The following is a 22,261-nucleotide window of genomic DNA, read 5'->3' on the forward strand; positions in this document are numbered from 1 at the left end:
CCGGTTCCGGATAAGTGGAGGAAAATGGATGAATGGATGGATGGTTGCAATCAGAAATATTCAACCCCCAAAGATTTTTTAGGATTTATGAATAAAAATCTTTTCAAAGTGCAGGATTCTGCTTTGGATGATGTCTTTATGAGTTGAGTGATACATAAAATCAACACAGATAATGTATGATATAGTATTTGTGTATAACAGTATATTTTGTTAAGATACAATTACAATTTTCATTTGAACTTCAAAGTTATGTCAACTTCTGTTTTCAAAATACCTCATATGTATCAATAAATATTTTTTTTATTTCAAAGGTGTTTTTTTGCATTTATTTTCATTATCTTTCATCAACATCACTATAATGTCTTTTGAGGTGAGGGGGTTGAATATTTTTGATTGCAACTGTATATGTATATACAGTGGTGTGAAAAAGTATTTGCCCCCTTACTGATTTCTTATCTTTTTGCATGTTTGTCACACTGTAATGTTTCAGATCATCAAACAAATTTAAATATTAGTCAACGATAACACAAGTAAACACATCATGCAGTTTTTAAATGAAGGTTTTTATTATTAAGGGAAAACAAAATCCAAAACTACAAAGCCCTGTGTGAATAAGTGTTTGCCCCCTAAACCGAATAACTGGTTGGGCCACCCTTAGCAGCAACAACTGCAATCAAGCGTTTTCGATAACTTGCCATGAGTCTGCCACAGCGCTGTGGAGGAATTTTGGCCCACTCATCTTTGAAAAATTGTTGTAAGTCAGCCACATTGGAAGGTTTTCGGGCATGAACTGCCTTTTTAAGGTCATGCCACACCATCTCAATTGGATTCAGGTCAGGACTTTGACTAGGCCACTCCAAAGTCTTCATTTTGTTTTTCCTTCAGCCATTCAGAAGTGGACTTAAAAAACAATACATATAAAGATGGCAACTTAGACTCTGGAGACATACAATGGAGATTTTTCATTATTTCCCTGACATTCTACTGAATAAACCATGAATTGTTTAATAAGAAAAATAATTCACTGACTAATCAAGAATGAAAATAATGGTTGAATGCTTTTCTAAATTAATAATTCAGGTATCTGAAACTGAAGCAAATGTTGCTAAATGATTGTTTGTCATGGAAACCAGTTAATAGCAGTGGGGATAACTACAATTATTATTATTATACAGATGGAAACCAATTAATAAACAATAACCACTGAGTCCTGAACTTTACTCACTGTAGGTGAAATAAATCAACATAATGCTTTTCTCCTTGCTATAACAAGTCTTTTCCCTTCAGTTTCAGCTTGTGACAGCCTTTTACTGTGGCACATTTACATATTTGTAGAGGTTTGTGGTAGTAACAGAGGTTTTAAATTAGTAAAAGAAAAAGAGGCAGCACAAGTCCAACTCTCCATGAAAGTAGACTGAACACAGCTCGTCTCCCCTGCCGTTGCCTCTCAACCTCCCTCTCTCTTTGTCTCGCTCCCTCTCTCTGTGACAGCAGTATGGAAACAATAAATATGCAAATGCAGTGAAATATTCCCAAAACGCGATAAGGAAGCAATGAACTTGCTGGGGAGATAGGGTGCCTCCATTCAGCGACTGTGTTTGACAAATTGTGTGAATGCAGAATGTAATAATTTTCAGCAAATGATGCACTCAAGAATTGGCAGATGAAATGATAGAGCTCTCATGTACTTTATTTAGTCACTCTGTATTAGAGAACAGGAATTATTGCTATAGACAGTGCATTGTGTGCAATGACCCAGCTATTGTCTGCCTGTCTTTGTTTTACAATATTAAGCTGCATGTGTATTTAGTTGGCAAAGTGAGTTCAGACAAAACTAAAATGAGGGGTAAAAATACAGCAAGACTGTTTCATTCTTGCTCAAGAGTCATTGAAGCATCAAAATAATTCACAGCTTGGAGCAAACACTGTGCTGTCTTTATCAAAATATCTGTATGCAGTGTCTCAGCTGATCATGGTTTATGTGATTAAATAAGTGTTGCAAGGTACTGACACTGAAGGGAATCGATAATAAAAGAACCACCACACAGGAAGTAACATGCTGTCTTCTCTACACCTTAGTTCGCAGGCTACAGTCCAAAGGCATCCTGATCCAAATGTTCCCACTCCATGAAAAGGAGGAACTTAAGAGACTGTCTTTTTCTTGGTACAAAAAGGTGCGGTTGTCCCTGCAGCCTCTTGGTAAGATGCCCATAGGAAATGGGTTCAAAGATTTCTGTCACACCTCACATGGTTACTCCATCTGTTTTTTAAAAAGCCTTATATGATTCTTATGATGTCCAGTCACATTCTAGTTTGGGGTGGCTGGATGTTTTTAGTCCTCTTTTTTTATTACTGTTTAATTTAGAGTAATTTTCCTCTTTGTCATGTTTTTGATTGAAATGCTCTCAGTGCTACTGTTAGTGCTCCTACACACTTTGTTCTTCTTTGTCCCCAGATGACATCAGACACTACTATGGTGAGGGCCAGGCCCTGTACTTTGGCTTCCTTGAGTACTTTACCTTTGCCCTGGTGCCTGTGGCCGTCATTGGGGCTCCATACTATCTGTTTGATTGGGAGGACTACGACAAATATGTGGTCTTTGCCGTGTTTAACTTGATCTGGTGTACTGTTATACTGGAGGTACGGAGAGAGTCACAGTTACTGTAGGTGAAAACATAACCTGAAGGGCTAAAGAGGAATGTGATGATGCAGACAGATGAATGACATGTAGCTTTAATGAATAACAACTTGGTGAAAGCTAAATAATTAGCGCGGCCTTCCCTCCACTAGCTATGGAAGCGGTGCAGCGCCACACTAGCCTACCGCTGGGGCACGCTGAGCAGGAAGAAGGCCTTTGAAGAGCCTCGGCCTGGTTTCCACGGTGTCCTCGGGTTAAACCCTGTGACGGGCCGCAAGGAGCCTCTCTACCCCAGCATCAAGAGGCAGCTGCGTATTTACCTTGTGTCCCTGCCCTTTGTCTTGCTGTGCCTCTACCTGTCCCTCTGTGTCATGATGGTCTACTTTCAGTTGGAGGGCTGGGCACTGTCAGTCCATGATGAGGAGCCCACTTTCTGGACAGGAATACTGTTGTACATTCCCAGTATTATCTATGCTGTGGTCATAGAGATTATGAACCTCATCTACAGATATGCCGCTGACTTCATAACAGAGTGGGGTGAGTGGTCACATCTGTATCCTTTATTTTGGCCATCAAGCAAACATGCATCCATTCAGACACTGACAGTAGTTAATGTAAGGCATTTATCAAGCAGAAGTGCACGATATGATCTTTTTTCTGCTTCTCAAACATGATGATTAGCTGCTTTTATTTTCACAGTATTGTAAATCTTAAGGTTTGGGAGTATTTGTTGGCTAAAATGAGCTATTTGAAGATGTCGCCTTCTGTCCCTCAAACTTAAAATTGGCCTTCTGCACATTTGTCTTACAACTTATAGACTAAATGATTTTGAAAAAAATAAGTGATTAATTGATGGTGAAAATAAGATTTAGTTGCAGTGGTTAAATGGTAAATACACTGCATTTCCAGCAGGTAGTGCCTTTCCATCTTAACAGATTAAGTGCTTTACAACTTGCCTCTCCTTCACCTACTCCAGACGCACTCGCACACAGATGAAAACTGATACAACCCTAAATCAAATCAGTAATTCAGCTATATTGCATCACATTTATTTAACATCTACTTTTGTCCAAAGTGACATGCAGGTGCTGCTAAGACCAGTATCATGACAGTTTGACAGTTGCAAAAGATTTGTGTCTTTAAGGGGCTCTGTCTGGGCTGAAATAACATAAAGATTAATGTTATTTCAGAGTTTGACCTATCAGGTTACTTTGTTTAGAAAGAGAGCTGCTCTGGGTTATGCATGTGTGAGGCTAAGGGACTGTTAATTTTAGAAAGTCTACAGTGTGGTGAAACTTAAACAGAGTTCAGAGTGTTTTTTGGCTGAGTAGACTTCTCAGATCCACGGGGGATGTACAAACAGTGCAGACTGACATTTATACAGCACATTTCATACACAGATGCAATTCAGAGTGCTTCACATAGGCCAAAACACTGAAAAGAATAAGCAGTAAAACCTGCATAAAATGTATTAAGACAAAATAAAGATGAAACATTGACAACATTATGAAATATAATGAAAGTAAAAACAAACAGGCCAAATGAACAGTCAAATGCAAATAAAGAACAATTACAGTGCAGCAACAAGTTGTAGGTCACCTCGAATGCAACACAGGAAACAAGTGGAGCAGAGAAAAAAACCAGTCAGTCACTGATTTTTCACACAAAAGTTGATCTGCTTGTTACATAGAGCACTGCTCGTTCTGTAATAACAGTTGTGTAATGTTCTCTCTGGCATTATGAAAGGTTTGATCTGTCTTATGAACTACTAGTCTACAGTGTAGATTTGTTTTCCATCCTTCTTTCATTTGCAAGTCCCCCAATTGTGTGTACAAAGCTAAATCACTGCTCTGAAACATGCAGGAACATGTTTTACCATCAAACAAGTCTGTTATTTGGTTTGGATTTGTACCCTTAGATTATTGTAACGTGAAACTTTGCATTATGAAACATTTAGGTGTTTTCCTGCTTCCTTTGACAGCCTAAATGAATTGGGGAAACTGCAGATGTGAAGATCTCTTGTGACAGACTGAAGGCTTCAGTGTGTTCTGTAGGATGATGGGGGAAACATGATGTGTCTGGAAAAAGACACATCTGCTGCACTGCTGTTACTGACATGCTCCAATTTCCTCTTTCTGTGTTTAGAAAACCACAGGCTAGAGTCTTCATTCCAGATTCATTTGGTTCTCAAAGTATTAGTAGTGAGTATAAATGAATTTATATTTTCCAGAATATTACCAAGTTCATCCTTAAGTGGTCAGAGTGCAGCTTGTCTTGTCAACAATCCATTTTTCACTTGTTTGACTCTTTTCTCTTTAGTTCAACTTCTTCAACTGCTTTGCCTCGTTGTTCTACATCGCCTTTGTCATGCAGGACATGGCGCTGCTCAGACAGGTAGGTCTGCCTTCCTCCCATCCTCTGAGTCTTTTCAGGTTTCTTCTCTTTCTTACACAGATTTTAGTATTTCTTATTTAATTTACTTCAATGTTTGTTTTCTCCTATTATTTCTTGTTATTTGTTTTTTGTATCCTGATTCTTTTGTCATTGATTGCTTTATTACTTTCCTCTTTATACCTTTACCACCTTTTCTCACTGGGTTTAGTCTTCTCTCCTTCTCTTCTCTTTCCTTTTCTTTGTTTTGCTCCATTTCTCTCTTTTCTTTACTATTTTGCCCTCTCACCCTTCATTTATTCTTCCTTCCTTCACTTTTTCCTGCTTTCACCCTATATGTTCTTTCACTTTGTCCTTGTTGGTGCCCAGAGTCTGGCCACACTGTTGATCACCAGTCAGATCTTGAACCAGTTCATGGAAGCCTTCTTGCCCTACTGGCTCCGGAGGAGACGCAACAAGAAGATGATCCGCAAAGTCCAGAAAAGAAGAACTATGGAGGACGTAGAGCTTCCTCTGGTCGAACAGGTCCGGCTGGAGGCCGACATGAGCACGTACTTGGTAGGTGCACATGGTCTTTTCGCTCAAATTTAATTTAATGATTTTGCTGTCCAAAAATTAATTTGATATATGAGACAAATGAGCATCAGGTCTCCATTTGTGGGTGTATGCAGACCCATAAGTCTGTCTGGTCTTCTGTCCCTCACCCAGGGTACATTTGATGACTACCTGGAGCTGTTCCTGCTGTTCGGTTACGTCAGTCTCTTCTCATGTGTCTACCCTCTGGCTGCTGTCCTGGTAGTGTTGAACAACATCACTGAGGTTTACTCTGATGCCTTCAAGATGTGTCATGTGTTCAAACGACCCTTTTCCGAACCAGCAGCGAACATAGGAGTCTGGCAGGTGAGACACATAGAGACAGCTAACCTGTGTGTAACACCTACAGTATGTCAGATTGCCTCAGCAACTTTGATGGTTTTATCAGAGTTTTCTTCACACAAAAGTGGGAGGCAGGTGGTGTTACTTTAAGAAAATAAAAAGCTAAACACATGACCTGATGTTCTTTATTTTTAAAGTGCAAGCCAAAGCAAAGGTTCAGGTATTATTTAAAGACTTTGAGGCCACTAAATGACACATGTATCCATCCTCTCTAGTTACCATTGTTTAATTCTGTCCGAAATGTTACCTGAGAACGCCGTCACTGAGAATAATATGCCTTCCCAGTGTCTTATTTTTAACAGGCTTTCCTAATTATCTTATCAGTCATTATAATCAGTCATTGATTAAGAATGAGGTATCACTTCCTCTACACTGTGCCCAGCTGGCAAAATGGTTTTCATTTTGGGAAACAAATCATTGACTGTTCCTGTCTCTGTCTGTGTGTCCAGCTTGCCTTTGAAGCCATGAGTGTGATAGCTGTTGTGACCAACTTTGCACTGATTGGTATGTCTCCACAAGTCAAGGCTTACTTCCCCGATTCAGACACGCAGCTCATACTGTGGATTGTGGCTACTGAGGTAATTAATGTACACGTGCATACATACCATATTGAGCCACATACAACAATAAGCCTTTGTTTTGTAGTCACACTACATTTGCTTATAAATGTCAGAAAGTCTTAGCTGTTCCTGCTTTAACAGATGCAACATGAGCGTGAAGCAATGTCAATCAGGCATGGTCTGAGCACCCATGCAGAGTCGAATATATCACTGGGAAAAATAAATGAAAGCACCTATGTGGACCTGTAATTAAACACGGAGAACCAGCCCTGCTTGGTATCTGTGTATATCCTCCAGCACACAACTGTAGTGAAGGAACTGTTGAAATGTTTTGCTCACTAGATGGAGCCAGAGGCCAAATGAGGCCCAGAGAGATCTGTCAGTGATGAAGGGTGACAGAAGGAGTGGAGAGAGTGAGAGAGCAAGATTTTCTCTGCATGATTGTAGCTGCATAAATGTTTTTTGCACTGTGTGCTCCTGTCAGCCTATCATTGTTCGAGCTTCTGTGTATGTGTTAAATACAGTATTCTCACCCAGGATTTTTCCTCTCCTGAGTCCACATCTATTAACGTTTGCATCAGCCTCTTCCCCTTTCAGACAGCCCAAACTGTCTGCCTAGCACACTCACACACATACACCCTGTGCCTCCAGAGAAAAAGCTCTAAATAACAGCACAAACAGAGAAATAGTGATGCTGTAGTGAATAGGTTGGAGAGATTTCTCTAAAACATTCATATGTTTGTCTTTAACAAGCTCCTGAGGGGTGATACAGTAATAACTGTTGCCTCAGACTGTAAAACCCTCTGTAAAGTTTACTGTACCTCAATGGGTACAGTGGGTCTCTACTGATGCTGAGGCAGAAACTGGGTCATATTGATCATCTGCATGTTTTATTGAATGTGTTGTCTGCATGCACAAATGAATAATGAACTGCTCTGTTCATGGAGACGTTATTCACTGTTTGTCTGTCAGAATGACCTTGTGTTTAACTGAACATGCTTTTGATGCAAGGTCTCTTTGGGTGAGAGATGGACTGAGCCGATTTAGAACACTGACTCCTAGATGTGTGTTTTGTCCCAAGAAACAATATCTGGAGAGACTTATTTTTTTCATTATTTTCATAATCTTATTCTCTGTTTGTGGTACGTCTACAAAAGAAAAGACTATAGTGTAGTTTCATATTAAACTCAAGTATTCAATATATAACTGGCATTTAGACATCTACACCTGGTACATTCATTAACAGAGTTGTTCAGTTAATACAGCAATGATATTGAACTTCCACTGCTACCAAGTTTGGTGACTGTACTGGGTTACTAGTGGTAATAGCTAGTTCAAGAGAAGGTTTTTCTCTAACATGATAAGAAAACGTATTTGTCAGCAAACTGCACACAGAATTAAAAAACAATGGAGAAGTCACATTTAATAAAATAGCAATTAAATAATAATATCTCATGTTCAGGCGTTAGATTTGATAAGCTACCCTCTTACATTCAGTAACGTTCTGTCTCTGGCATTAGCGCTTCCTGGAAGAAAGGGGTTTACGAATCATATTCATCTACAATCCAGAGAATTACACACAGAAACCACCACACTTATGAAACTGCAGCAGCACGCCATATGAAACAGTAGGATATTTAACATGAAATGATGTGGATGTAGATGTAGCATTAATGTTCCTTTCAGTCGGGTAACTTTTGTGTTGCTCTGAGTCAGTTACAAGAATAATATGGGCAGTCAACCATAAATCATCTCTACATGTTCACTGAGGAGAACCCACTGTTATAATGTTATCTGAGGATTTAAGCTGAACCCACTGAAGAGGATTTTAGTACAAATGTGAGCCTAGCTTCTGCAGAGCACAGGGACACTGTGAATAAAACACCATTTTCCACAAACCTCACGATAGATGGGAACAACACATGTAACCATGGTAACTGTACACAGGATGAAGCAGATATAACCTACAGTAAATATTAAAAATGCACTTTAAAAGTGATGAAAACTAGACTAAGATGTATTTATTGACTAAAACTAACAAAAATCAAAACACAAAAATTTGACTAAAACTAATTTCAAAAGCCAAAGACTAAAACAACATCAAATTCAGGTGTCACAGTTAACACCGATCCCTGCCTCCTTCACACTGTCTGCAGGCCTGAATAGAAGTGAGCATGAATTTTTATAGCAATAGCCCACATGCTGATGTTCTCCTTTTGACTTCGCACCCTCAACTGAATAAGGAGAGAAGGCGAGGTACTGCTCTAGTGAACACAGGAAAAAACAGGCCAGCTTACAGCTGGTGTTGGGCTATTACTCTCTCTCACTATGTAGTATTGTGTGTCAGTGATCCGTCCTGACACATAGATCAGGTGAACATGTCTGTGCATGTGTGTGTGCTCTTGTCTGTGGTGTATAGCATAGTAGCACAGATAAAAGGCTCAGATGAAAGTAGCCATAGAAGAAGTGAAAAAGAGTTGGCAAATGCAGTGAAGGCAGAAACAGCCAGAAGGGAGGAGATGGACAAATGATCAGGGAGGAAAGTCTTGGGAGAAGAATTGATAGGTCTGAGGAGAGAGGGCAGAGGAAAATGTGCTGAGAGAGAGGAAAGCAGTGTATGTGTTCTTCCCTGTTGACAACCAGCACACTTCCTAGAAAAGAGCAGGCAGGCTATTAGGGAAATGGAACAACAAGAATAATGAGAGCCTGGTGCTGTAATGTTAAGTATACTAAGGGGGAACTGCACACAGATACACACAGATGTTGATTATTGACACAACATCCAGTAGGTTGCCACTGGAGAGGCACTTACTGTCTAAAGCTGTTAACAGGCCTGTGAGTACGTGCATTTTTTAGTATGACCACCTCTAGCGGGAATAGAACCTGTGGTATTGTCTCTGTTGGTGCTGGGCTTCAAGCATAGGTGCATTTTTCATCTAACAGCTTCAGATTTCTTTTAGTTTTAATATTCATTCTTTAAAGGGAGAAAGGAGATACAAACAGCTAAGTGTAAAAACCAAATCATTCAGCACTACTTATCTTGGTTATGGGGTTGGGGTGGGGGCAGGTGGGAGGGCAGCACCTAGTCGCTTTCCAGGAGCACTGCTATGATACCTGGGTAATTACTGTATAGGGCTTACACACATCAGTGAGCAGTAACCAGGCAACTGGGCAGCCTGCTACAGAAAGAGCCAGAGACACGGGTCTGTCTGTTATAATCTACTCATTTCAGTGCAGCCGAGGTGTATCGGAGCAGAGCCTCTGAACTGTGTCTCCTCACAAAGCTCCAGAAATGAAGGGAGGCATGCTCATGAGCTAATGGCAGTAGGGTGACATAGCCATTTTATGTCTGATTAAAATGGAAATGTACAACAAGCAGGTGATTTTACTTGACGAAAAATTAATTACGTACAGTATGTCTGTGTTGTGTATTTGTATGTTGCAGAGACTATATGATTTCCTGGACTGTCCTTAACCAGTAGCATGTTTTCCCATTAGTGCCAGAGAAACTGGATCATCTGTGGATCCTTATTTACTGTGACTAAACTGCTCTGCACGTAAGACAATTCCAGTCATGCATGTCAGTGATGCATTTTAAGACCTCCCCCAAAACTGACCCGTTATCACTTGCCAAAGTTGTTTTGACTAACACTTTATCAAGCTGCACTTGCCTGTTTATACACTGAGCAGACAAGGAGCATAATTTGCTCTCTGGTAACCTGATGAACTTCCATCCATCCAGCATCTATACCTCTCAGGCAAGCTCTGCACAGTCGGACATGAGGTTTGAACCCACAGTGTTCTTGCTGTGAGGCGACAGTGCTAACCACTGAATGAGTTTAAAGTCCAGTATTCACCATTTTTAGCTCTTTAACCGTTATTAATCTCCACTCTGTCCTGAGAGAAATATCGGGCTCTTTACTTGGTAACTGCTTCACTGTGTTCACCAGCTAGTATTGTGCGTCGTCTGTTGGCTGTGTGGGGCAGGACAGGTGGTGTGCAGTAGGTTAAATAGGCTGAAAACAGCTGCCTGCCTCTGCCATAAAAGTGGTTGATTGGAGTGATGAACCAGAATCAAACAGTAAAAACAAACTGTGAACTGAAAGACACTGTGGATCTGAGCAGGTGATAACAGCAAGCAAGAGATGGGTGTTCACGACAAGAGACACCTATTCCATTACACTCCAGTGTTAATATGAAGATGCTGATTAGTGCAGCTTGAACACCATTTATTGTAATAAACAATCTATCTTAATTTGATCAGCAGGCTAATTTTAATGACAGTTTTATGCCTTTAATTAGCTTCAGTTACATCATGATTCTGCTTAAATTAAATTTACTGTGATGTCCTACAATATCACTTCAAGAGATTGTCATTATTGTGGCACAGTGATAAAGGTGCATAGTTACACAGGTTTTTAGATAATCAGATTAATCTTCACCCATTGGCAAAATCAAGAGCATCTGACTCACCAATAAACCAGCCTATCATCTAACTGTGTGCACATGCTTTGCATGTACTGTCACATGATATTTGATCCATCATCATTAATGTGCTAAACCCAGTTCCACTGCTCTTAGTTGCATTTTGCTTTTATCAGGTCACCAACTTTTACACCTCAGGCAAGGATAAAAATATTTTTGCGGTATTTCAAGATTTGATCGGATGTTTGGCATTCCCACTCCAGTTATTATTTATGCAGGTTGTTCTTGGACAGATTGAGGTCAGGTGATTTGCTCCACTGCCACTAACTTGGATCCAAAAGCAAACTTTTATGACTCGTAATTCAGTCACATAGAAATTCTTACTTTGAGATTCACATAGTGGTCCTAGTTAAAGCAAAAACAGTGTCACGATTCTGAATGGAAATCAAAAACCACAATACAAAACTTAAAAAAAAACGGTGAAACCAGAAGGTGGAACCGCAGATGGAATCACATGTTCACTACTTTAGTGTAGTATTCATTATTTTATTTCAAACTGAATGTAGTAATGAATGAAGCAAAAATGTCCAGTGGAATGTGAGTATACGAAATGAATTTGAAAATGACCAATGTACTTCATATAACACGTGCAGTTCAATACATTGTTTGTTTTCAGTTTTGGTCTTTGAGGATTGAGAAGACTCTTCTTAAAGAAATGCACTGCAGACAGCAGTGATGGCTCCACAGCCTAACTCAGGAGTTAACATGACATATTCAGCTTATGTCAGATCACACATGAAATGGCTGAATTAATAGTTCCTCATCATTTAGGATTGATGACGGCTTGAAATGCTAATTATCCAATCGATAACAATGAAGGGGTGCCATGGTAACAGCATTAAGAGCTGAATACTGAGTAGTGATAATAGATTCTTCAAGTTAGGACACCATGTGGGTCTGTAGGTTGTTGTCGTCATTAAAATGACTTGGATAAGATTTAGGATGGGAGTAGGGACTCTTTGCCCCACTAGGAACTTTGTGTTTGACCTAGAGAAGGTCTCAGTGTAGCAATGACAATGAAAACACTGAGCATTTGGGAAGTTTAATCAAATCCATTATGGCTCAGAAAACAGAATTTATTGCCAGACATTGAAAGGAAAGATGGCATTTCACGAGCCATAGTCTCCTTCCACTGTTCACCGGGCGTCCTCTCACTCAGTCTAACCTTGTGCGGCTCAACAGTCATAAATTAGACTTGAATAGCATTAGCAATCAACTAAGAGCTGGAGTGTTTATTGTGCACTCTCAATCAGTATGACAAGTCACTAAGGTCAGGGATTTCTTGGTTTGTTCCGCTTTAATTAGTATGAGCTGCTGTGCTGACTGGAATGACAAAACATCTTAGTCTGGGTTTCTTTAAGAGAGAAATGTTGCTCCTGTGCTAATAGAAAGTGCAAAGACACAGAACAGAACACGCTTCGTTAGCAGGCCATTTCTTTAACAGCTCCATTTGGAAACAAATTAAGGTGTATGCTTTCTAGAAACCTCACTGGGTGTTACCTGGGCTGAATCAAAGGAAGTGACGACGTTTACCAGTGTTCTAGATGGACTGGTACAGGTGTGTGTGTGTGTGTGTGTGTGTTAGTGTTTGTCTAGGCTCATTACATGTGCACGGTAACCAGTGTGAAACTGTGTTTGCTTAGTGTACATGTGAGTGAATGTGTACCAACATCAACATGGGAAAACACACACCCTGCTGATTCAGCGGTGCGCTGCTGCTCTGACAGAAGAGAGAAGCCGGGATCTAAGTGTGTGCTGAGTGAAGACATACAGCAGCACACAGCGGCTTGAATGTAAAGCAGTGTCCTGGGTTATCTGTTTTTATGTACATATACTGTATATGCACTCATCAGCCACTTTAATATTCACACCTGTACATTTGTATGCAATTCAGTGTAACACTTCTGCCTGATAAAGCTCAGAATGGTTCAGTTTTCAGTGGAATTGTCTTAAATTCAATTCTGTGTTTTTATTGAGGTCATAGTTAAAGGTGCTGTTCTACTGACTACATCATATTCAGGTGTTATATTTCGTCCTCTCCAGCTACGTACATGTCTGCTGCCACACCGTATCACACAAACACAGCAAAGTTATGTTTATCTGTCTTTTTATGGTTTCCCAAAAAGGATGAAAATGAAATGTGTACAAAACGAAAACTATGTCAGACGTATCTGTCATTTTGTGATTTCAGCATGCGCTGTTGGCCTTCAAGTTCATCCTGGCCTTCCTCATTGCGGATGTTCCAAAACACCTCCAGATCAAACTGGCCCGCCTGGAGTTTGAGTCACTGGAGGCCCTCAAGAAGAAGGTACAACAGTACTGTAAAAGCATTAGCTGTTCTATGACATGTACATATTCTTTATACAGTCATTTATACATAATTAAGGAGAAAAGGCATCCCAGCCATTGATCAGTATCCATCAGCATTGGAGACTAAGCAGACACCATGAAAAACTCTTCAAAAAGCTTTGTTGCCATTAACATTTGCTCTCATTGCAGTGTTGCATGTGCTTCTAACATACTTAAGGCATGGTGCAGATGCTGCTCTTTTGTTTGCTTTCAGGTTAGTAATTAGCAGCAGCAGCAGCTTTTTTGTGATTTCTTTAAACTATGTGAAACTATGTGAACTATGGGGAGCAGAGGACGGTGTTTACTGTCAACTTTGCTGAACAGTGTCAGCAAGAAACACACACAGAGCTGTTTGATGCCTGGAAACAAAATGTCTGAAAGAAATGTGCTTAGGCTGAGCTAAATCTAAATAAACTGCTCAGTGAAAGCCTGTAGCACACAGAAGCACACTGTGCCCAGGACATGCCTACTGTCATTTAGCAAGGCAGCTGCACCGCTGGCCAGTGCTCGGCACTATTTTACTGTGTGTGTGTGTGTGTGTGTGTGTGCGTACATGTCCACAGCTGCTTCATCAGTAGTGTTATCCAGCTTTTTCCACACTGCTGCTGCTTTCAGAGCTCTGCTTATTACTGTACTCTGCTTGACCCATTTCAATATATTTAAATAAAAACGGCTGCATAATTTGACTAGATATACGCTACGACCTGGGTCTTTCAGAGGTTTCCAGTGATTTGGTTCATTAACCTCCGTGAGTGGGAAACTAGACTCATCATTCTGCCAACCTGAGGAAATGAATCTCAGTCGTCATTGCGATGAAACAAACCTGCTGTTGGCATACTTGAAGAGCTTAACATCCAGTTGTGTTTCACTGGTTTAAACAGAAAACTAAAATAGTGCTAGATCATCTGTGCTGTGGTCAGTAAAATGTCAAACTGAGCACCATTAATACTCTGTTATCCTATTGTTCAGCCTTCTGGGTGCAGTCAGTTACCAGCTGTGTGTTCAGAAGTCAGCTGTACAGTTTTAAAAGCCAGGGGTAAAATCAACAAATGAAATCTGTGGGGGAGTTTTAGTTCAAAGTTACTAGCGACTGTTTTAATCAGGGCCTGCATGTGTGAATTTGGTGGTTTTGTTTTTAGCGTTTGTGATGTAAATATTACACAAGCACACATTGCAGTATCAGCACTGATGGTGTACTGATTGTACCATTTTATCAGGTATTAATCATATGCTGATGGTGGTGCACACAGTTTGTTGAGGCTGCACTAACTCCTTGGCTAAACTAGCAGCCTCCTCAGGCAGACTGGATGGAGAGCATATGGCCATTACACCATGCTGCTCCACAGCTTCCCGTTTAGCATAAAGACCATGTTCTTGATGCCTGTCCCAGACCACTTTGCTGAAGACAAATGGAGTGCCCTATGGTAATAGTATAGCTGTGGCTCCAGGGTAAAGCATTAGCGTGCTCAGCCATTTGTTTGACATGGACTGATGGGGCTGAATACTCCTGTGATGAGCCGGTCACTTGTGGTTCATACTTTCTCTCACATGGTGTGTCTGAGTCTTACTGCTGCTGCTCGGTGCGTTACCGTTTTGCAGGTCTGCCTCTTGCTGCTTCATAGTGTGTTCATCCACAAGAATGGCTGTTTCCTAAATCTACCTTACCAAGCAAATTACATTGAGAAATCGGTGGAGTTCTGCAGTCTGAATCAGTGAAGGTCACAAGTTCACGCTTTTTACAGACAGTATGAAATGTGTCTTATGGGAGAATAAAAGCAGCCTTGTTCCAGCCCTACATGGGCTGCAGTCATGGATGAACACCTGCCATAGATTGGTGTAGTTCACCTGCTTCTTGTGTTGTCTGCCAGTAAAGTTCAGGGTTGTCTGTGGTCTCTTGGTTCTGCAGAGACGGCTCCATGGAGGGTGAGTAGCTCACTCTGGGTGCAAGTGTGGATGACACTGCTGGCATTACTAAATGGCTTTGTGCTTTCACTGTTGAGTTAGTGGATGATATCCCTAATCTTTAATCATCTTATCTGATGTTCTAACTCAAATGGTTTTGTTGTGAGTCTGTGATCTAACACACTTGATGTTCTTCAGCATGTCAGTGAGACTGTGTGAGGTTTTCAGTCTTAACTCTGATAACACATTTTAAACTTGGCATATTGGTTATTTAACAGTTAGATTACATAATACCTTGCTTTATCACACCAAACCAACTGTGTGCTTTGGGACTCGGGATTAGACAGATCTCCTGATTCTTTAAATGGGGGATTTTGTTTTTCTGCCTTGTCCTTTTGCAGTGGGCGACCCCCTGTTTGACCTCAGCTTCAGAAACATGGGCAGATAGAAAAGTGATCACACGCAGTTCAAACTGGATTTGTTTGTTGAACTACTGATCGAGACTGTCTGTGTTCATCATGGAAATGAAAGTAGTCATGTGCAACACTGCCAAAAATACAGTGCAGGAGTCAGGAGAGCTGTTTAACATGCATATGAGATATGAATTAACCTGGAACTGCAAGCGTGTTTGTAAACATGCTGTTTGCTTTGATTAGTTCTTAATTAAATTTGAAAATTAGACGGGAACATTTGCAACAAGTTGCCCTTTCCTCCATGCTGTTGTACAGATAAATAATGTAGCTAAATGTGCGTATTGGCGCTGTGTGCCAGGCTCTCAACACGCAGACACACACAGTCACACAGGGTATGTAGGACAAGTGGTGAAGGGATCTTGTGCAGAGGGTTCACATTCAGACACTTGATCAGACAGACAAGTGACTTTCTTGGCTGCACTTCTTCAGCTCCAGCTCACCTTCCTTTGCAGCGCCAGCTCAGTAGTCACAGCAGAATGAGCAGCCTCAGCTCAAGATCCTGTCATACCTGAACCCTGACTTCATTAGCTAGACAACCAGTCTAGCTACCAGGGGAGAGCTTTCCATTTGATGTCATCCAGCACATTCTGCATACATCTACTGTGTACTGTATGTACTATAATATGTCACCGCTGCAACGTTTCATCTTAAACAGTAGAGACATAGACACAGCCCGAGCTGTTTAGTTTTTGAAATGCTGATCTGAAAGGAATTCTGAAGCCATCTGAAGAGTGGGGGTCATTGTTTGAAAAAGCCTCTCCCGAGCTTTCTACAAATGATTTGTGCATATCTACTGCGCTTTATTTGGACATTTCCAGTGTGTCCACTTCACAACCTGTAAGCCAGGGGGCTTCCCATACTCTAAGCAGCTTTAAAAAAAAACTTGACACTTTGCTATCATGTTCTTTAAGAGGTTTCATTGTCAGTGTCATTAGCTTGTGCGGGTGGATGTCAGCGGCTGTGGGATCAACTGCTTAAAAATTAGCACTGGCATTATGTATCTTTTTTACACATTTACATGATCATAAGACAAACCTTTATATGGAAATGGAGAATCACAGTGGGCACAGGCCAGTCAGTGGCTAGTAGCACAGTTTGGTGGGCACAAACCTGTGACAGTGGCTGCATGATGCCTTAAACTGAGATGCAGCAGTATAGGTTCTGGATTTCTGTGTCTGCAAAGAACTGTGTTCAGTATTGTGCTGAGCAAATAAACACAGTTATTTGAGATCATCTGCAAATGTAATGGACATTTTTCACAATTTTCTGCAATTTACTAGATTAAACAGTCAATAAATTGATACGGTTTTGCACAGATGAAGCAGGTGTTAGTTGTTGTTGAGAGGTCTGATGTAAGAGGAGTTCAAAGAGGCCATCGTCTGTGTTTAGGATGAAAGTCAGGCCTAGGCTCCAGCAGTGTTTGTGTTAAAGAAACCAGCAGTTGGGCCTGGAACAAGTGTGAGCAGAGCAGGTCCACACTTATAACTACAGCAGCGACCTGGTCAAGTCACTATAGTTGAGCAGGGGAACATGTCTCCTGCACATAAACACACAGTTCACTTCATAAAACGGAAAAGAACAGTGTCCCTCAGACTCAGCAGCTTCCTGACTACAGCACATGTTGTGGCAGTTACGCTCACATATGACCCATATGTGTGTGCAGAATCTTGGCCACCACAGATTAGAGATTATGACAAGTAGCTGGTGAGGATGAGTAACACACACAGGCCTGACAGAGAATCACTTTAAGTGTTTGGCCTGTAGCCTTCATAACCATGACATGCAGAGCAGTCAGAGCGAGTAGCCCCACACCTCAGAGGGTTAAACCCAGACCTGCAGAGGCTGTGTGAGTTTCTGTGTGTGTGTGTGTGTGTGTGTGTGTGTGTGTGTGTGTTCCTGTTCACATTAGAAAGCCTAGACACCAGTGTGGTGTCTGCGTAAAGCTCTGCTTCATCTCTCTCTGATCAGCACTGACATATCAGGACAGTTAGCAGACCCAGCAGGGGGAGCAGGGGACACTGTGCTGTGTAAGACATCTGTGGTTTTTGAAAAATACCATACATAGTGAGGGCTCTGGCCTTTGTCCATTGAGCGTCTTATATCTCGTAACATCCAGTTTATTCCGCCTGTGATCAGGGCAGGAAATGATCATTTTCATCACAGATACATTGTTTAGTCCAATAAAATGTGAGAAAACAGAGCAAAGTGCTCATCATGATTTCTCCAAACCCAATGTGATTGTGTCCCAAATAGACTGATTTATTTTATTGGTGTCATGCACAAAGTGCCCAGCCCACATACGTATATATTGCATTTACAGGGAACTAAAACAGAAAAAGGAGCAAACCCTCATATTTGAGGAACTGGAACCAGCTCATGTTTGACATTTGTTCTTAATAAATGATTCAGAATAGATGGACAGATCAGTTGATCTCAGTCTTTGTCCTTACCTGCTGTAATGAACATTACCAGCTGCCTCCCTGCAGATCACTCTATGGGACAGAAACTTTAGTAACATCTAACACCTCTGAACCTCAGATGAAAACTCCCTGCTCTGTCTCACCAGCGGCACTGAGGAATTCACTGCCAAGATCAGCATCAAGGGACAAGGGATGTCTTCAAAGTCGTGGGCTGTAATTTATTGCCAGACACTGTTGGAGAAGCATGGAGGTCATTACAGTACATCTCTATTCACAGTTTGGCACAAAGATCTGCTCTTTGCATGCGTGTCCAGCCTTGTGGAAACCCCCACAGACAGACACCTTGGCGTTTGGGCAGCTGTGGACAGATCAGGTTTGTGTGTCAGGAGATAATCTCTGCTGTCCTGCTTCTGATGACCCGGGCTCCTCGCTGAGATCTGTGTTGTCAGCAGAGCAGTCCAAACAGTTCCCACCTGCCCTCTGAATGTCTAGTCGTCCCTTTCTGGCAGACTTCATCAGCAAGAGATTGGCCAGGCCTCTGCAGAGCTGCAGTCCAGCTCACTGCTCAGGACCTAGTGTCATTTTGGGAAACAAAGAAACAGTCTGCTATGATACAGGTAACACCAGCCTATGAAGGTGTGTTTACATGACCTCTGCAGTATCCTCAGGGTCAGACTGTGCACAGGCTTTAAGAAATGGGAAAAACAAACATTTGGCATTTGCATTGCATATTATGGATGTTTCCACCTGCTCTGCCTCCAACTGTTACTTCACCCTGGATACACATGCAGCCAGAAGGTTGGTGGGAAGGTGGGTTTTTCCAATCAAAGGCAGAGCTAACAGGAAAGGCTGGATACCAGCTCCCTTCACCGCCTGTGAAATCACATTGTACCTTCCTGTAGAGAAGCAACTTACCATAACTGTGCTGCTGTTTGTTGTCTGTGTTTCAGAAAATGCTGGAAGCCTCCGAGCACAGTAAGATGGCCCAGTGAGGAGGAGAGGAGGGCCTACAAATTCTGATGGCGCACCTCCAACAGCCACACCACAACTATAGCACAGCTATAGCACATCCCGCTGCTGCTTACACTGCTGCACTGACACACATTCACATGTACGTACAAGGGCAAGTTTGTGTAACTGATCTGCATCCACAGTATCTTAGGTTTCACTTGGGTCAAAATGGGATAAGCAGGAATTTACTGTTGCAAGTGTTGAAGAGCAGATCACTGTTTTAGGTGCACAGTTGTGTACCGAATATTTTGTGTTGGTCTGTGAATGTGATGTACTGTAAAACGGTTTTATTTAGTGTGTTGATGACATGGGATAAATGATGGTGAAAATGGAACAAATTTGGTAAAAGCCCGCTGTTGAAATCACAGAGCAATACTGTATTCTGCCTTCATATACTGTAGCAAATACTGTTTTCGTTTTATTTTTTAATCAAGTACATTTTCTGTTGTACTGTATGTGTGTTCTGTTCGTCAGCCACTGAGATTACTTTGAGTTGGGTTCAATCAGTACTGGATGTGAGGGATGATGTACTGCCTGCTGGCTTAGATTACATACCATAACTGATGCTGGCTGGGTTAGAGCTGTCTGTTATTGGGTCTTACATCCAGCTTGAGTCCTGAGCTCCAGGTATGGGAGCAAAGAATGGCCAGTAACATTTGAGTTTTATTGAGACAGAGCACATTTAGGCCATGTCCACACCAGGGGGGAAACAGTTCATCCGTTTCCCCATTGTTCCTGCTAATGCCTTGCATTTTCCACACTTTGTCTTCTTAAAGCTTCAGGTTTTTAGTACCACAGCTTGTAAAACTTTAACTCTGGGTTCTTCAGACTTTTGGTAGTGCATCTTACCACGCCACTGATTTTAGTCATTTTTCAGTTTTTTCACCAACTTGCAATCCAAAATCAGAGTATTCAGTAGTGATTCATTCTCACAATTAAGCATTTAGTTTCTTATAAAATGCAAATTATTATGGCCTTTCTTTGCTTCTGTATCCCAGAGATGAGATGGCAAATGTTATTATTGAGCTTTCTTATCTTAGCATGTGATGTGACCAGGGTATTTATTATCTTCCAGTGGAGAGGACTAGTACTTGAGGTTTTAAACCATGTATTCTTGTACCACCCCTGGTGCCTTGAAATGCATTACAGTCTGAATATTTGTTTTGTATGCTGTTGTGGAGAGTAGACCTAAACCTAACCTATCTGCCATCTGTGGCTTAAATTAACCTGTAAAAGAGGAAGTGAAGTGTGTGTGTCCAACTGTACCTGCTGCATGTTTGCACTCTAGTATTTTATGGCAGGAGACCTGAACCATGCTTTACATGGTCCCTCTTAAGTTCCTGGTGGAAGATGGACTCTGAATAAACTTGGAGCATGTTGTCTGCTCTGGGAGCTTCTGCGTTACTTAAGTGGCTTAGAGTTGAGTTTGCCAAGCACAGAGTAAACCTCCTCAGGTTCGTGTAGCACATTAGTCACAGTATGCTTTTCAACACAGTCAACAACCTGGGTCACAGTCTCACATCTCTGACCTGCATCTTAATCACACTGGTGTAAGATGAGTTTATTGGTTTTAAGGTACTGTAGCTTATAAGGTTTCACAGTCACCATCTTAGTTTAATGTGTTAGCAAGCTAACATTTAGTGACTAGCACAGCTGAGGCTGGTGTTTTTGCAAGTATTGGACAAATTAACACAGTAGACTGGGACACTGCCATCCCTGAAGCAACACTTCTAGCATGACAAAAAAAATGTTTAGTTCTAAGGGGAGTTGGGGGAGTTATTCCAGCACTGGAAGATCACTTTCACCCAGTTTGAGCCAACCCAAGAAAGAGCCGGGAGAGCCCATGTATAAGACAGTGTTCCACATTTTATTTTGGGATATTACCATAGCTATAAGTAACATCTGACAACAGGTATCAACTACAGAATAATACAGTGAATATTCCTGTCCGTTCCAACTCATCCCTTTTCCTTCGGTTGCTTTTTGGTCCTGTAACAGTTCTGTGGCGGATGTTCTCTCCTCCCAGTGTCACTGAATGTCTAACATTGAAACACATGCACGTCATTCACCTGGATACAGCTGAGTAAGACAACAGTCAAAGAGACCTGACGGTATGAATAGAACAGTGTCCTTTTTTCCTCACACGGCTTTTATTTTTAGCTGAGACACCCACACAATATTACTAATTATCATAAGGCTAGAGTACTGTACAGCTATGCACCAAAAGTTTTACTCCTGTTCTAGATAAAGAGATAGAGCACCGTATTTACAATTCTATTTACATTTGGTTTTTTTTTTAAATAAAAGTCCAACAAGAACCAGAGAAACATTTTTAAACATGGCGTTCCTTTTTCTTCTTTTCAGTCCAATGTGGCCATTGTAAGGTTGCACTAGTTTGGAATTTAAAAAATGAAACTAATGAAAAATGGTTCTGTACATATAGCTGCAACACACCGTATAGCTTATTGCTAATGCCCTTAAACAATTTCTCCATTTCCTCTCGTTCATTTGTTCATATCTGGCCAGCTCCTTTAAACCCGGGAGTTGGGACCTCACACAGGCCCCGTCATCGTTTTAAAACAGCAGATCGCTCAAGAGCGTATATGTTTTAAAAATAAACTTTACTTTTCAACATACTGTATACACATACTCAGCACACGAGTACACACACTGCGCCCACATGTGAGCACAGGTGGGACTAAAAGAAGCCAGCAGAGGTCAAATCAGAACCAACTACTTGGATACTGGGATTGTGTTTGTGCTTCCACATAGTCACACACACACAACAGATGCTCTCTCATCAACTACAGCAACGTAATGTCAGAAGTAAAAAAATACCTCATATTTAAATATATGGTCAGCAGTAACATGCCCAAACGTGTTGGTGTTGCACACTGATGCTACAGTATCAATACAATCAGCTGTTTGCTGCCACAGAGGAGTGCACATACTGTGACGAAGCACCAGGTTTCCTCATAGTGCTTTCCAACTTAAACACTTAACTGTGTTCAAGAGACACTTGTCCAAATTTAAAGGGTTGTTGTGGTGTGATCACATGGAGCTGAAGTCATCCTGGTTAAAAAAAAAAAAAAAATC

At 41.2% G+C, this 22,261-nt stretch overlaps 1 protein-coding gene across 3 annotated transcripts in view; it reads left to right on the plus strand.

The window, feature by feature from the left end:
* ano10a (anoctamin 10a) overlaps nt 1-20,541 on the plus strand; it is a 27,464-nt gene extending 6,923 nt beyond the window's left edge. The window contains exons 6-15 of one of the 3 annotated variants that reach the window (XM_020611648.1): nt 2,080-2,199; nt 2,456-2,640; nt 2,791-3,175; nt 4,784-4,839; nt 4,958-5,032; nt 5,399-5,587; nt 5,738-5,929; nt 6,415-6,543; nt 13,202-13,318; nt 19,105-20,539. In XM_020611648.1, coding sequence (XP_020467304.1) covers nt 2,080-2,199; nt 2,456-2,640; nt 2,791-3,175; nt 4,784-4,839; nt 4,958-5,032; nt 5,399-5,587; nt 5,738-5,929; nt 6,415-6,543; nt 13,202-13,318; nt 19,105-19,146 — 1,490 coding nt within the window. In that variant the 3' untranslated portion in view covers nt 19,147-20,539. Of the gene's footprint in view, nt 1-2,079; nt 2,200-2,455; nt 2,641-2,790; nt 3,176-4,783; nt 4,840-4,957; nt 5,033-5,398; nt 5,588-5,737; nt 5,930-6,414; nt 6,544-13,201; nt 13,319-19,104 lie in introns of all 3 variants that reach the window. The other 2 variants (XM_020611649.1, XM_020611650.1) reach the window with 2 other exon arrangements.
* The last annotated feature ends 1,720 nt before the right edge of the window (nt 20,542-22,261 follow it).

The sequence above is a fragment of the Monopterus albus genome, unplaced genomic scaffold, assembly GCF_001952655.1.
Source record: "Monopterus albus unplaced genomic scaffold, M_albus_1.0 scaffold116.1, whole genome shotgun sequence".
Classification (NCBI taxonomy): Eukaryota; Metazoa; Chordata; class Actinopteri; order Synbranchiformes; family Synbranchidae; genus Monopterus; species Monopterus albus.